General features: G+C 32.7%; 1 protein-coding gene across 3 annotated transcripts; it reads left to right on the top strand.

The window, feature by feature from the left end:
* The first annotated feature begins 6,722 nt into the window (after nucleotides 1-6,722).
* LOC111410125 (protein gar2-like) lies at nucleotides 6,723-14,300 on the top strand. 3 transcript variants are annotated; one of them, XM_023040340.1, is made up of 9 exons: nucleotides 6,723-7,260; nucleotides 8,156-8,256; nucleotides 8,335-8,695; nucleotides 10,512-11,348; nucleotides 11,455-11,512; nucleotides 11,863-11,936; nucleotides 12,015-12,121; nucleotides 12,200-12,287; nucleotides 13,596-14,300. In XM_023040340.1, exons 1-9 carry the CDS (start codon nucleotides 7,138-7,140, stop codon nucleotides 13,905-13,907), a joined length of 2,061 nt encoding a protein of 686 aa, XP_022896108.1. In that variant the 5' UTR covers nucleotides 6,723-7,137; the 3' UTR covers nucleotides 13,908-14,300. The 3 variants fall into 3 exon arrangements, with proteins under 3 accessions (XP_022896108.1, XP_022896107.1, XP_022896106.1); XM_023040339.1 differs by having other exon boundaries at nucleotides 6,724-7,260; nucleotides 10,497-11,348; nucleotides 11,863-11,924; XM_023040338.1 differs by having other exon boundaries at nucleotides 6,724-7,260; nucleotides 10,497-11,348.
* Nucleotides 14,301-14,315: the final 15 nt, after the last annotated feature.

Genomic DNA, 14,315 nt, shown 5'->3' with positions numbered 1-14,315 from the left:
AAAGGAAGCAAAATATTGAAGAAATTGACAGAATGACACAAGTGCCGTTAAACGTCACATGTGTTGTTCTATTTATAAACACGAGTATGACTAGCCACTATCCATACGTGCCCCCAATATTCGATAAGTTGAACTCTTTTATGTTGCAAGATAGATGTGTCATTTATAAAATTTGAGAAATGTGCTCATTAATTATATTTTATAATGAATATAGATCATGGTTTGTGATGTCACCCACTCGATATCATATAATCTATTTAAATCTTATCGATATTTTTCATATAACTAATATTTCCGACTTTCTTAAGTTTTGGGGTCCAATGTTCGAGGCGTTGCAAATGAAGCAAAATATTGAAGAAATCGACTGAAAAGTCACAAGTGCCGTTAAACATTACGTGTGTCGTTCGTTTATAAACACAAGTATGAGTAATCACGACTTATCCAAGTCCCGATATTTGATAAGTTGAACTCATTTATGTTGTAAGATAGACCTGTTGTTTACAAAATTTGAAAGATTTGCTCCTTACTTAATCAACATGAAAAAAAGAACAGCACAAAATGTCAGTACTGTTATGAAATTAGCACAAATGTTGCTAAATATGTAAACATGATATGAATAATTGATACTGTGTATGTTTCGAAATTAATCGTTGTTAAATAAATAATATTTAATTTTTGAATATTATTTTTATATTTTACATAAAAGATAATGACTGTGGAATCGTTCTACATCACAGATAACGGCTGGAGAGCCGTTATCGTCCAATAGTTGATGACAGTTCAAAAATACACCAAATGCGAAAATAAAATCAACTAAAAATATGATTTCATACTATATTCAACAATAAAAGTACCAATGTACATGAGATTTTTAAAAATGCATTTCTTTTTTATTCAAACATATTAGAGATTTTAATGTACATAATATGGAAACAAAAAAATCTTGTTCAAATACTCAAAACATTGGAGAAGATAGTCGAAAAATTTTGGGATTGCAAGCACAGGAAGAGCATGTCGATTGGTTTTGGAGATGAATTGAGGAATTTAATTGAATTGAAAAGGGTGTTTGGGTATTTTCCATAGTATGGGCATTTTGGACATTTGATAATATATGTTCATTGTATTTTGTAATTAAAGGCTATTTTACCAACAAATATTAAAGGGAGGTTATTTAACCAAATACACTGTTTGACTGGGTCATTTAACCAACTCTCCCAAAAAGATATACACGAAAATTGGGTTGTTGTTGGGATTTAAAAAAAAAAAGAAAAAAGAAAAAGTGGGATTACGTACAAACATCAACCAGTCATTGAAATTAAGCATACTGGACAAGAAGAATGAGACACGTAGGGTAGCCAAGAAAAAGGTACAAGCACAAACAAAAAAGTTGAATTGAAGAATAATTTTAGATTTCTTTGCTCAATATTTCATCAAGAATTAGGCAAGGAATTTGTGAATCAGCGTTTTTTTGAGCCTCGTTATTCTAAAAATTCATTTTTTCAAAATTAATTTTCAACCACACATTTTTCAATAAAAATAATATTACATGCAAATTCAGAACTTTTCCTTAATTTTTAACCACATATTTTTCATCAATCTAATTTTGACATTAGAAGTGACAAAGTATTTTTAATTATAGCATTATGATAAATCTTGTATTATGAAACCTTAATTTTTAAATCTTGTTTTTGCTATTAAAGCATGTTTTTAATTTTGAATGATTGACATTGATTTATTTTTCTCTACAATTATATGCGCATTAGTTGTTTTAATTTTATGGCTTGTTTTACCTTTGAAAAATTGAAAAGAAGTTAAATATAGCGTCAGTTGTCATAAAATTTGATGATGGATAGAAATATATAGTTATACTTTATGTGATCGTTAAATATTCATAAATCATTGCATTCTTGCATGTTTGTATCCGTCATGGAAATATAGTCGAATCACATATAAAAATATGTTTAATTCTATTCAAGAGAGATTATTCAACAAATTTGGAATATTGATTTTCATAATAGAATTGTGTTGCCAAATTCATAAGGTTCCAGGTTAAAGAAGATTGATTTAAGATGATTCGGGATACTAGCGTGATTTTCATCATCATATTTTCATAAAGCATGCATTGATTTTAACTCTTGCATTCATAAGTACATTAAGAAGCGACAATCTAGTTATAAAAAAACATCAATTTTCATAATTTCAATAAAGGCTAAGTTACTTCAAACTTGAATTAATATAATCTTTGTGGGTACGATATCTGGCTTGCGGTTATTCAAATGGAAAATATTTTGTGACATAGATCCTAGAATGCACTTGATCGTATGAAAGCTTGTGGCAAAATGTGAGTTAAGTATGCGATTATAGAGTAAAATGTCAATCCATATATATTTCTCTCTATAAGTTGGGAAGGTAGGGATGCATTCGTTGTTAGCGAACAATTGAACCTGTGTGCGTAAGGAAATAATTTTTTGATAAGACAATCGTTCCAATATGCAAAAGTTTTTACTCAATAATAGATAAAAAGGATATTTGCACATGTTGTTACAAACATTTCATTTTTTTAAGGCTTTATCTAAACCTTTCATTTGTGCTACCCACATTTCGAAACCATTCGTTTCATATAAAATCTTCCAAACAACAACCTATCATCTAATTAATGATCCAATATTTTGATCGAGTCGATGCCCAAACTGAATCGAATAATAACTATAGAAAAATAGCATTCTATTTGGCAGAGTTATGGCCTTATAGCCTAGAGTAATTATATTTATATAACAATTTTTTATTTTTTACAACACATTTTAAATACACTTAAGATTCTCAATTTTTACTCATTATAACATTTATGCTCCTAACGATTTTTCACAACATTTTTATCTTCGAACTTTTCATTATTTAACACATTTTATATTTGATAATAGTTAGTGTGTGTGTGTGTGTGTGTGTGTGTGTGTATTAAAATAGCATTTAACAACATATTTTTTTCATCCTATTAAAAAAAAAAAGAAAAGGATGAAAAAATATTTTCCTTCATTTCAAAGCATAGAAACAAAAAATTTTAATATAATCATCATCAAGGACGAGATGTACTAATTAATGAAAAGTTGAATATAAGATGTCGACGAATAAATTTAAAAAATAATTGCTATAATAATAAAGATTAAGAAATTTAATTGCAATTAAATGTGGTGTAATTAGGGGTAAACGCGGTTCGATTTGGACAGTTTGTGTCATATTTTCAATTCAAACCATTTCAAAAGGTTTAGAAATTTTTTTTTCCAAATTAAATCAAATCATTTTATTTTTCAAACCAAACCAATCAAATCATAATTTTTGATTTGATTCGATTTTAATTCGTGATTTACATATCGGCATATTAATTTATTTAAAACAAGTTAACATATATAAGTTTAAATAAGAACTAATAATGTTAAATATTAAATTAATTACATTCATATATTGTCGTGCTTGGCATAACAAGACACAATATGAAACAATAACTTTGCATTGCGTGATGATGATATGGTAAGCCCATACGCATACAATGTATAGTTTGTTATTCAAACAATTTAATATGACATTACAAACATCAGAAAAATAAAATTAGTAGCCAACTCGTGCAAACTTTTGGGGGTCATTTGAATTTGATAATAGAATGCATATACATGAATAAAACATTAATAGATGTTTGAAGTGTTATATGTGTTATGTACAACATTTGAGATGAAAACATAATGAATTTTGTGTCAACAAATTATGGCCCTATTTGGTACACATTAATGTAAAAATGAGAATGAAAAATATAGTCGTAATGGACACTACACAAGAGATAGAAAGTCAAATATAGTGGCTTAATGTAATGAATAACGATCATATTTTTCATTTTAATGGGCAAAAAATAAGAAACAAACGGGGGCTATATGTAGTATATCTCATAATAATTAGCTACTTTACTTTGTGTATTCAATGCTTCATTAAAAATCCAGAATGGAAGCCAATAACATAATAAAAAAGGAAAAATCTAATTTGAATATATTTCATGCGTAGGAATTGGTTTCTTTAATTTTAAAATTGAAAATCCAATCATTGTATCTTTTAGACTTCATATTAGTTCTGAAGCCATCCAAAATGGCATTCCTACAAATGTATGTAACTTTTAATTATATTAGCGTGAGGTTTGGTGATTAATTGGATCACAATAAAATAATAAATAATCAAAAACAATAAAATCAATGAACTTTAGCCATGTTGAAATAGGAAAAATTTCCTTAAGTTTATTAACTAAATTGAAAAAAAATGACTATGTAAATATAATACAATAGATGAAGATAAGTGAAAACATGGTTGATAAATTAATGAATATTAAGGCCCTATCTGGTGCAGATTATTGGCTGAAAAGAATGGATTTTCCTACCGTTGTGGCCGTAATTTTTGACTGACTCTTTTTTTAGTGGGACCCACAATTGGACTCAACGATAAGAAAATAATTGAAAATCCATTGAAAAATCACGGCCAGACAAGGGCTAAGACCATAGCAAGAATACAATAGTCAAGCCTAACAAATAAAAGTCAGTATGTAGTGTAATTTCCAAAATTTTCCTTGAAAACGATAACTATAAAATATATAATTTAACAAAATTAATTTTTTTTTTAAAATGGGTTCGGTACAATTTTGTTTGATTTTTAAAAAATCGAAACCTAATTCAAACCTTTTCAAAATGATTTGGTTTGGTTTGGTTTGAGGAAAATAACGAGTCCACAATTTCAAACCAATGATTTCGATTTAATTTGTGATTTCGAAATTTTTATTTTATTTTTTTGTAGAACAAAGGGTCCGTTTGATTACAAAGATGAAATTTGGGTGGAAAGAAAATAAATTCTAGGGAATTGAATTGCCTAGAAATTATTTTCCTGGGAGTTGTAAATTATTGTATATAAATTGGTATAATTTTTTGCGTGAAAAATGTTGAAATAAAAGTACTTTTTGGTGTTCGTCTGACTTTTCTTTACACAAAAATTTTCAATTAAAGAGATATATTTTACTGGTATTGGGACGAAATTTGTTTCCATTGCAAAAAAAATCATGAAAATCATTTTATCTTTTGGTATTCGTTTGACTTTATTTTACATGAAAATTGTCAATTAAAGTGAAATATTTTTTTACAATAATTCTTATAATTTGTTTCCATTGCCAACAAAAAAAAATAATAAAATAAAAAATAAACTAAAAAAATGCTAGAGCAAACCGGAAAATGTTGGTGAGAATTTAACTTCCTTCAAGACGTGGAAAATGTCCATGTGGCATGAAAATGTGGAATTCACTTTTCATGGAAAATTTCACCTATCAAACGAGTAAATTTAACCAATAATCACTGAACTTTACACTTGATTACTACTTGCTCACTCATCCTTCACATATTACTGAATGCTCACTCATCTTTTTATATAAATTACTCATTCATCACTCGTCTCTTCAAATAATTGGGCGACTTTTACGGCAAATTTTCGACAACTTCCGACCACAAAGAATGTCGAATTTTGATACCGTTGGAAAGCCCACGATGTCCTCTTCAATTACCACCAAAAATCTCATTATAACTCCAAGGGATTCGATCTAAAAATTGCCTTAAAAAGTGGCCCAAAAATTTTGAAAATCTGCCCAGATTTTCAAAATTTTTGGGCGACTTTTAAGGCAATTTTTTGGTAACTTTCGACCATCAAAACTATCGAATTTTGATACCATTGGAAAGTCCACAATGTCCTCTTCAATTACCATTCAAAATTTTCCGATAACTCCAAAGGATTCGGTCGGAATAAACTCACAAAATCAGCATCCCGAATTTTGTCCAGATTTTCGCCTTTTCAAGATGCTGATTTTGTGGGTTTATTCCGACCGAATCCTTTGGAGTTATGGGGAAATTTTGGATGGTAATTGAAGAGGACATTGTGGGCTTTCTAATGGTATCAAAATTCAATAGTTTTGATGGTCGAAAGTTGCCGAAAAATTGCCTTAAAAGTCGCCCAAAAAATCTGAAAATCTGGGCAGATTTTTTGGGCGACTTTTAAGGCAATTTTTCGTTCGAATCCCTTGGAGTTATAATGAGATTTTTGGTGGTAATTGAAGAGGATATCGTGGGCTTTCCAACGGTATCAAAATTCGACATTCTTTGTGGTCGAAAGTTATCGAAAATTTGCTGTAAAAGTCGCCCAATTATTTGAAGAGACGAGTGATGAATGAGTAATTATATGAAAAGATGAGTGAGTATTCAGTAATATGTGAAAAATGAGTGAGCAAGTAGTAATCAAGTGTAAAGTTCAGTGATTATTGGTTAAATTTACTCCCTATCAAACACATAAAAAATTGAAAAATGGTATTGATTTTTCATTTTCCATGAAAAATGTGAGCCTATCAAACAAGATCTAATAAAATTATAGTGGCAATAGTCAATAAAATCACTCTTTACATAGCCCCTATTTGTTTCTCATTTTTGGAAGAATGAGAATGAAAAATATAGTCGTTATGAGCTCCACACAAGAGATAAAAATTTAAATTTGGTGGTTTGATATGATAAAGAACGATAATGTTTTTCATTTTACTGAGGAAAGAATGGGGGTCAAGGGCATAGTAATGATAATAAAATTGCCAAATTATGCAATTATGCATAGTAATTTCCCATAATACCCCTCCTGTCCCACAGCCTGTAACAGAGGCTGACGTAGGGTTTCGAAATGGCATTTCGTAATCGCTCAAACCCGCTGCCTTTCTCCCCCTGAGAGAGAAGTTTCTCTGGCCCCTCTCTCTGTCTTTCTGGATGAAGTTCACCAACAAAACAAATCCCAATTGCTTTTCTTTCAATTTATCATCTATCTGGCAACTTTTTGATTTTCTTTTTAATAGAGGGTTGGTTTTAAGCGCTGAATTATTAATTTTTTCAAGTTTTAATTAGGGTTTCGGGACAAAATTTCTTCTGGATACCATGTACAAATTAAGGGAGATGATCGGACATTTAAGCGCTAAATCATAAAATTTAGAATTTTAGTTAGGTCTTCTTCTTCTTCTTCTTCTTCTGGGTATTGTTGAGTTATAATAGGTGAAATTTTAGCGAGGGTTTTGGAAACATTTTCTTGCGTTTAGGAATGGAGGGGCATGATCGGACATTTAGGCTTAATTTTACGAGCGAAGGAGTGGTGAAGCTTCGTGAGCAAGTCACCCAGAAACTCAAGGAGTTCATGGGCGACTACACCGATGACACTCTTGTGGTATGGAATGAAATTTTACTCGTGATTTAATTGGTTCTTTGTTATGAGGTTTTATGAGTTGCTTGAATAAAAATGTGGTCAACTGCTGTTTATTGTACTGTAAATGTCTAATGGCATGCAAGTCATGTTAGTTATTTGTAGTTAAACCAGTGCAAACATGTATTTAAATTTGTCTGGGGATATAAAAAATGTGAAACAATGAGTCATTTAAATGAACTATCTACTAAGTAGAGAAAGAAAATGTGGTGATTTACAGGCTAGTCATTACCAATTTAAATAATGACCGACTTAAACAATGTAGATGGTGATGCAAAAATGCCCTGTGAATATCTAGTCACTACCAGTTTTTCTTGTAGTAGGATTTAATCCCATCATCTTGTTGCTTCTGAATTGGAATTGTTGATTTTTTTGAAACTTATAATGAATTTTTGACGGGCTCATTTCTGTGTGCTTAGCTTGCACTTACCCTGACAATAGTTATGCCAATAAGGTTGCAATGCTTTGTCCTTATTCTTTTCACCTTCAACCCTTTCCTACTTTGGCTGTTGGGTATGTTTTGGTTTAGTACTTCGGATAAGAATTAAATCAACATGTCTTGAGGTCATGTGGATTGTTTGAATGTAGTTAGTCTTTGTCTGTAAACAGCAGCACTTTCTCAATTTTATTTTTCAATTGTCCTTTTCCACCCTTCTAATTTTTAGTCTGCTGATTTTACTTCAAGTTTCTGTAGATACTTGACATATATTGACAAGTTCTTTTGTGCTGCAAGACCCATGATTTTCACTTTATGAATCTTGGAGGTCATAGATTTGCATATTGAATTTCAGAAAATTCTTGTGACATTAGATAATTTTAGTTGCTGCATATTCGTTAATTTTCTTTGATGTGCTTGTAGGAGTATGTTATAGTCTTGCTAAAAAATGGAAGGCGTAAGGATGAAGCAAAAAATGAGTTGAATGTCTTTTTGGGAGACGACAGCGACTCTTTTGTATCATGGTAAGTTTGTTTCCATTGCGTAAACAATGTGCATGGTTAGTGAAGCATAATTCTTATACCAATATTTATATTCTGTAGGCTGTGGGATCATTTGGGATCAAATCTTGATTTATATGTGCATCCGCTGGAACCTCATCCAAATATAGTCCCCAAAATAAAATCCACAATTGGGGAGCAGGTTGGGAGAAATGAATTGCATCAGATCAAGACTGCAGGCGAGAATGAAAATGATAGTAAGACACCTAGAAATCGTCACAATCGGGAGGGGAAAAGGTCGAGGAATGAAGATCAAGTCCCCGCTCTTAGAAGCTCTGTGGTAACCAGCATTAATACTGATGATGAACGTCAACAGGAACGTCATCAGACAAAACAATCACTTTCTCCACGGCCCAAAATTCAGAAAAAAAGAAGATTACCTGAGGAGAGACAACTGAAAAAGGTGATCTTTTCTCCCAGTTCAGTGGCGGCACGAATCTTATGCTTTACTCTCTTTCATCATTTACATATTGCCTCTTAGAGTATCTTTTGGAATCTTGGAAATAAGAGAAGCATTGGGATCCCAGCTAGTTCAAAACGTAATGCACTTTTGATTTCTTGAGTTCTTCATGTTACACGTTTCATCTTCTTCCTTCTATTCATGTTTTTAACCATCTTTTAATCTTTATCAAAGGTTCTGAGACTTCAGATCAGTCAATATATGACTAGTCAGCATAGTTTCCATTTATTAATTTTATATCAGGAGCATTGAGCATTGATCTATTGTAAAACAATGATTTTCATTCATGAGCTTGCACCACATGTTACTGCATCCTTGAGAAATCTTAAAATACGTCTTATATAGACAGAGTGGTGTCTGCATATTTTCCCTATCTTGGTGCCCATTATTAATAAAATCTTACCTCCCCCCTCATTGAACAAGAAAAAAATGAAAAAAGCCATTGTGCCATAACCTGTTATCCTTGTTGAATACTTGTGTCTCTTTGAACTAACCAATGAGGAACAGAGATTTGACTGGATAAAATTGTATCATCAGATCCGAGCATGATCCAAAGTGCGATACGTGGAAGTAAATTTACTAAAGAACATATTAAGCAATGGGCAGAAAAGTTTGATCTTTTTTTTTTTTTTTTTTTTTTTTTTTGGATTTGGGTTTGGTTTTGAAGGAACAACCCGATAAATAGCCTACTATGTCAAAAGTGTACATTTTTCAGCGTTACACAGAAATTCAGGAACCATGTAATGCAAGGTCAAGGTGTTTGAGTTGGATATAGCATATCCTACTCCAGTTTCTGAATTTTAGGATGACTCCCTCATAAATTGTTATGATCTTTTGATGAAATAGATAGATTTCACCTGTTTGTAAAGGCCAACTTCTCAGTGGCAAACCAAAGTGCTTGTATTTCATTTTCTGTGTTTGTTCGTGTTCTCACAATGGACTTGGTGTCCCACCTCTCTATATAGCTCTGAACAGTATGATTTTTCTGTGGATTGCTTGGTGTAATTTTATGTGGCCAAATGCACTATTACCTCAGCTTCTGCTTGATCATATCATAACTATTATTCGAATATTCCACCAAAATCTTTGCGCAAATATTCTTTGAGTCTCGCTGATTTTTAACTGATGTCATTCACTATCAGTTGAGAACTAACGCATATTCAATTGTTTAAGAGTACTTTTAGGGATGTCATTAATATTCTTGTTCATGATATCTTCTGGTTATTAGCAATGTTTAAAAAGGCGTAATCTGATACTGAAGCTTAAGCCTCATTCACTTTAAACCAAAAATTTGTAAAAAAATTATTAAAATACAAATAATTTCATAATATATCACGAAAAATCTTCAAAGTTCATGTTAGAACAATTTAAAGTATGCAAACAAATAAACGAAATAATCTAAAATTATAATTTAGTTGGCAGGAGCAGTAGACTATTCTGAAAGTGGACTCTATAACAAATGCAATTTTTAATATTTTAATGGGAAGTGGACTGTTCCCAAAATGGGTCAATCAGATTTATTTTGTTTTGTGGACCACAAACCCTTGAGGCGGTTGTGAGGGGTGTGCGCCACACAAGTGAGGTGTATGATTCCAAAAACTGCCTCAAAATCGGCGCTATGAGGCATTATTTGCACACCTGACTCTGAGGCGGGCCTTAATTTGTCTTTCAATTGGGTTTATTTATTTAAACCATGATTGTAAGTCCATTGACTGTTTTCCCTGTTTTCAATTTAATTTGATAGGACGATGTTTCTCAGGCATCCAGTGATGCACCACGGAGGCTACTGCAATTTGCAGTAAGAGATGCTGTTGCTACTTCTAGGCCTTCCAATTCAACTTCTGAGCCATCCCTTAAACGTCTCCGATCAGTGGTTTCTACATCGACAGGGGAATCATCCCTTGAAGCAGGTCCTCAGAGAATTCAATCTGTAACAGGTGTGCGCACTGCCATGTCCACTGCTATTAAAGCTGTCGCTGATGCTGCGAAAGATGTGAGCAAAGTTAGATCCTCGGGCAATGTGTTCGATAGGCTTGGTCGTGCTACTGATGTTTTGGATGCCTCAGACCATGTAAAAGAGTATGCGGAAGGCGCTACTGAAAATGGAGAAGGTGGAGCTTTTATGGAGGACATTCATTCAGCTTATCTTCATAGAAATGACTTTTCTAGACCGTATGAAGGAAATGTGTCGTCCTTCCAAAGGGAGAGAGTTATCACTTCTGATTCAGCATATAGTTGTAAAGGTTATAATAATGAGAAAATGATGGATATATCTCGGCCAGGCTATTCTCGTGGAAATAGGGGTGATCATTCTTTAATTGGTCATTGTGGTGATAGTAATGATGCTGATGAAATAGTGGGTAGACCATGTAAAGATCAGGTTGAACCTGAAACCATGCCCAATACGGCTCATAAAATTGTTACTTCATCTGTACAAACAAATCTCTGGAAACCTCCTAACTATCAGGAGGTAAGGGAGGTAGCAGAAATTGATAGTCGGAAAGGAAAAAGAGAGAGTAATACTGTGGCCACTAATTCTGGCGTGCAGATGCAGTTGAAGGAGAACAACAATCTGACAGTTTCTGTTACTGGAAATGTAAGACATCTGTGTGAGTCATGCATGCTTATTTTTCTGCATTTCTTCTTCTGTCTGAATATTTTGCAGTTTGTACAATCTTTCTTTGAACTTTTCTTTTGTATAGGTGAAAGTCAATACAGATCTGCAAAAGGAATCACTAAATAATCAGACTGCAGCACCTGGTAAGCTTCACATTCTTTCTTATGTCTTGTCTTTTACTGTTTCTTTTCTTTTCTTTTCTTTTCTTTTTTTTTTTTTTTTTTTTTTTTTTTTTTTTTTTTTTTTTTTTTTTTTTTTTTTTTTTTTTTTTTTTTTTTTTTTTTACACAGATAAATAAGAGTAATAATTGGCAATGTATCTGCCTCGTGCTAATATGCTATCACAAGGTCGACTGCAGGCCATTGTTTTTGTTATTGCTTTCTGATATATCTTGGTTCATATTTTCCACGAAAATGGTTTACCCCCGTGTTTGGAGTATTCATGTCACACGTACTTGGTAATATTCATATCTTTAACACTTTCTCTTACGCAGGTTTAAATTCTAGTGGCGCACCCCGGGAAGATGCTGATTCTCGAACCATATTTGTTAGCAATGTACTTGCTCATGTCCTGATCCTAAAGCTTCAACCTATTGGATTAGAAATTCTCTCTTTTTTTAAGTACTGACACAATTTTCTATATTAGGTACATTTTGCTGCCACTAAGGATAGCCTTTTGCGGCACTTTAACAAGTTTGGAGAAGTCCTAAAGGCGGTTATTTTGACTGATCCAGCTACAGGGCAACCAAAAGGGTGAGGTGCTTTGATAGAATTGTTTTCCCATTAATGTATCTGCTTGCAAGCTCATCCTGAACTATATTACTTGTGCAGGTCAGCTTATATTGAGTTCATGAAGAAAGAATCAGCTGAGCTTGCTCTATCTTTGGATGGCACCTCCTTTATGTCACGGATTGTGAAGGTGTGTTGTTGAAGAATATTATTGTCACCATTTTAGGAGGTGGACTGCTTTATGTGGATTGCATATAGAAATTCAGTTTATATATTTGCTTATCTGATATTAGTTTACCTAGTCAACTGCATGTGCAATATGGATGCAGTTTATACGTTTCCTATTCCTCGTATGCCTGTTTACTTTATCTGCACAGGGTCTTGTTTCCTTTTGGAATATTTGTTTCCAGAGAATTCATTGGCAGTGGAATCATTTTTTTCCCTTATTTTTTGGTTGCTTTACATCTGCGGCCATGTTGCTAGTACCGAATGGTTTGCATCATTTAATGCATTAGATGAAACTTTGAGCACAGTTGAACACGTCGCCCTATCAATTGAACCATGCATTGCTTCTAATGAAATGTGGCATGAGAATAGTGAACCTATGCAACTAGGGGTGGACATAGTTCCATTTAGTTATAGTTCCAAGAGAACTGTATCGAACTATGAACCAATAGTTTTTTGGATAATGGAACCAATGATTTTTTTGATAATGGAACCAAACTGGAATCGAACCATTCGATTCTGGTTTGATTTGATTCCATTACTTCAATTTCAAATGATAAATGCTAATTAAAATTTATTATTATATCCATAAGTTGGTAACACATTGTCTAAATAAAAAAATCAACATAAAAAATTCAGCAAATTCAGCTTCAAATAATCAATCATCAAATGAGATATTCTGAAATAAAATTCATTCACAAAAGTAAAAAGGGTCATAATTTGAATACACAAACTTCAAGTTTCATTCCCATACAAAATAATTTTTAATAACAATGATTCACTATTGTAGATGAATGAGCAACTGACAGAAGTTGAATTTCTTGGTGTGATTCACTGATTTGTTAAAATAAAAAAAAATAAAAAATTACATACATAAAAAATTATTAAAAAAATTGAGTCTGGTTCTTGGTTCTGGTATTAATTCTAGAGCAGGAACCAGAATGAGAACAAGAACCAAATGGTTCTTGATTCTAATAACCAAGACTATTAATTTTTTATTACAACCGAACCGAATGGCTTGGTTTGGTTCGTTGATTCGGTTCGGTTCATTCTGGTTTGGTCATTTTGTTGACCAAATATGCAACAATTAAGTCTCTACTTGTTTAGCTTGATTCGGTCAATTGGTTGGGCCTCTTTTGTGGAAGATTGAGTTTATTGTCAGTCGCAATTTGGACAATTTATCAGTCTTGATGCTTAGCTTTTCTGCATTCACTGTATGTTGTTTATTTAGTTTTATGGGAACTTAACCATCCGTTCTCTGATCCCAATGCAGATTGTAATGAAAAGCTCTGCCCAACCTGAAACTGCATCAGTCCCGACATGGCCTCGTATTAGTCGAGCATCCCCATTTCCAATTTCTAGATTTAGCAGAGTTCCTTTTGCAAGAGGCATTCCCAATGTATACAGGGCTCGTGTACCAATCAAGCCAGGTGCAAGGAGTTTTCAGTGGAAGCGAGATGCTCCGTCTACTGCAACTGAGATGTTGGGTCAAAATGCGAATAGTGCTATTCCATCACCCACTACTCGAAGCCTAACGTATGTTCGAACTGAACCTAAAACAAACGGAGCTTCTGGCATTGCTTAGTTTGGCGAATTATATTTTGGAATGTGAATTCGGGAAATATTGAATTTCGTTAAGAGGGTTCAAATCCTATAATCAACTTTATCAGTGACAGAATTGGCTATTTTGGTTGGTCAGAGACATCAGCCATGTCTGGAGATATGGGTAAGTGGATTAAAGTTGAAAGATAATCCCCTTTCTTCCGGCTTTTATCTTCAGTAAGAGTTTATATTGGAGTGGTCTTATTTAGTTTTTGGATGTTGCTAAAGCTTAAAAAGCAATCATTGCTAGATACATTTTGTAAATTTGAAACAGATGTTTATATTTCTGTATTGTTTTTGTGTTCCATAAAATTTAAAAACTAAACAAGGGGAAAGAACAGAGCAGCGTTGAACTGCATTATTGTTTTGCCTATTACATTTTGTGACTCGA

The sequence above is a fragment of the Olea europaea genome, chromosome 15, assembly GCF_002742605.1.
Source record: "Olea europaea var. sylvestris chromosome 15, O_europaea_v1, whole genome shotgun sequence".
In the NCBI taxonomy this organism is placed as follows: Eukaryota; Viridiplantae; Streptophyta; class Magnoliopsida; order Lamiales; family Oleaceae; genus Olea; species Olea europaea.
Note: the sequence above shows the minus strand (reverse complement) of the source record. Positions and strands in the feature narration are given on the sequence as shown.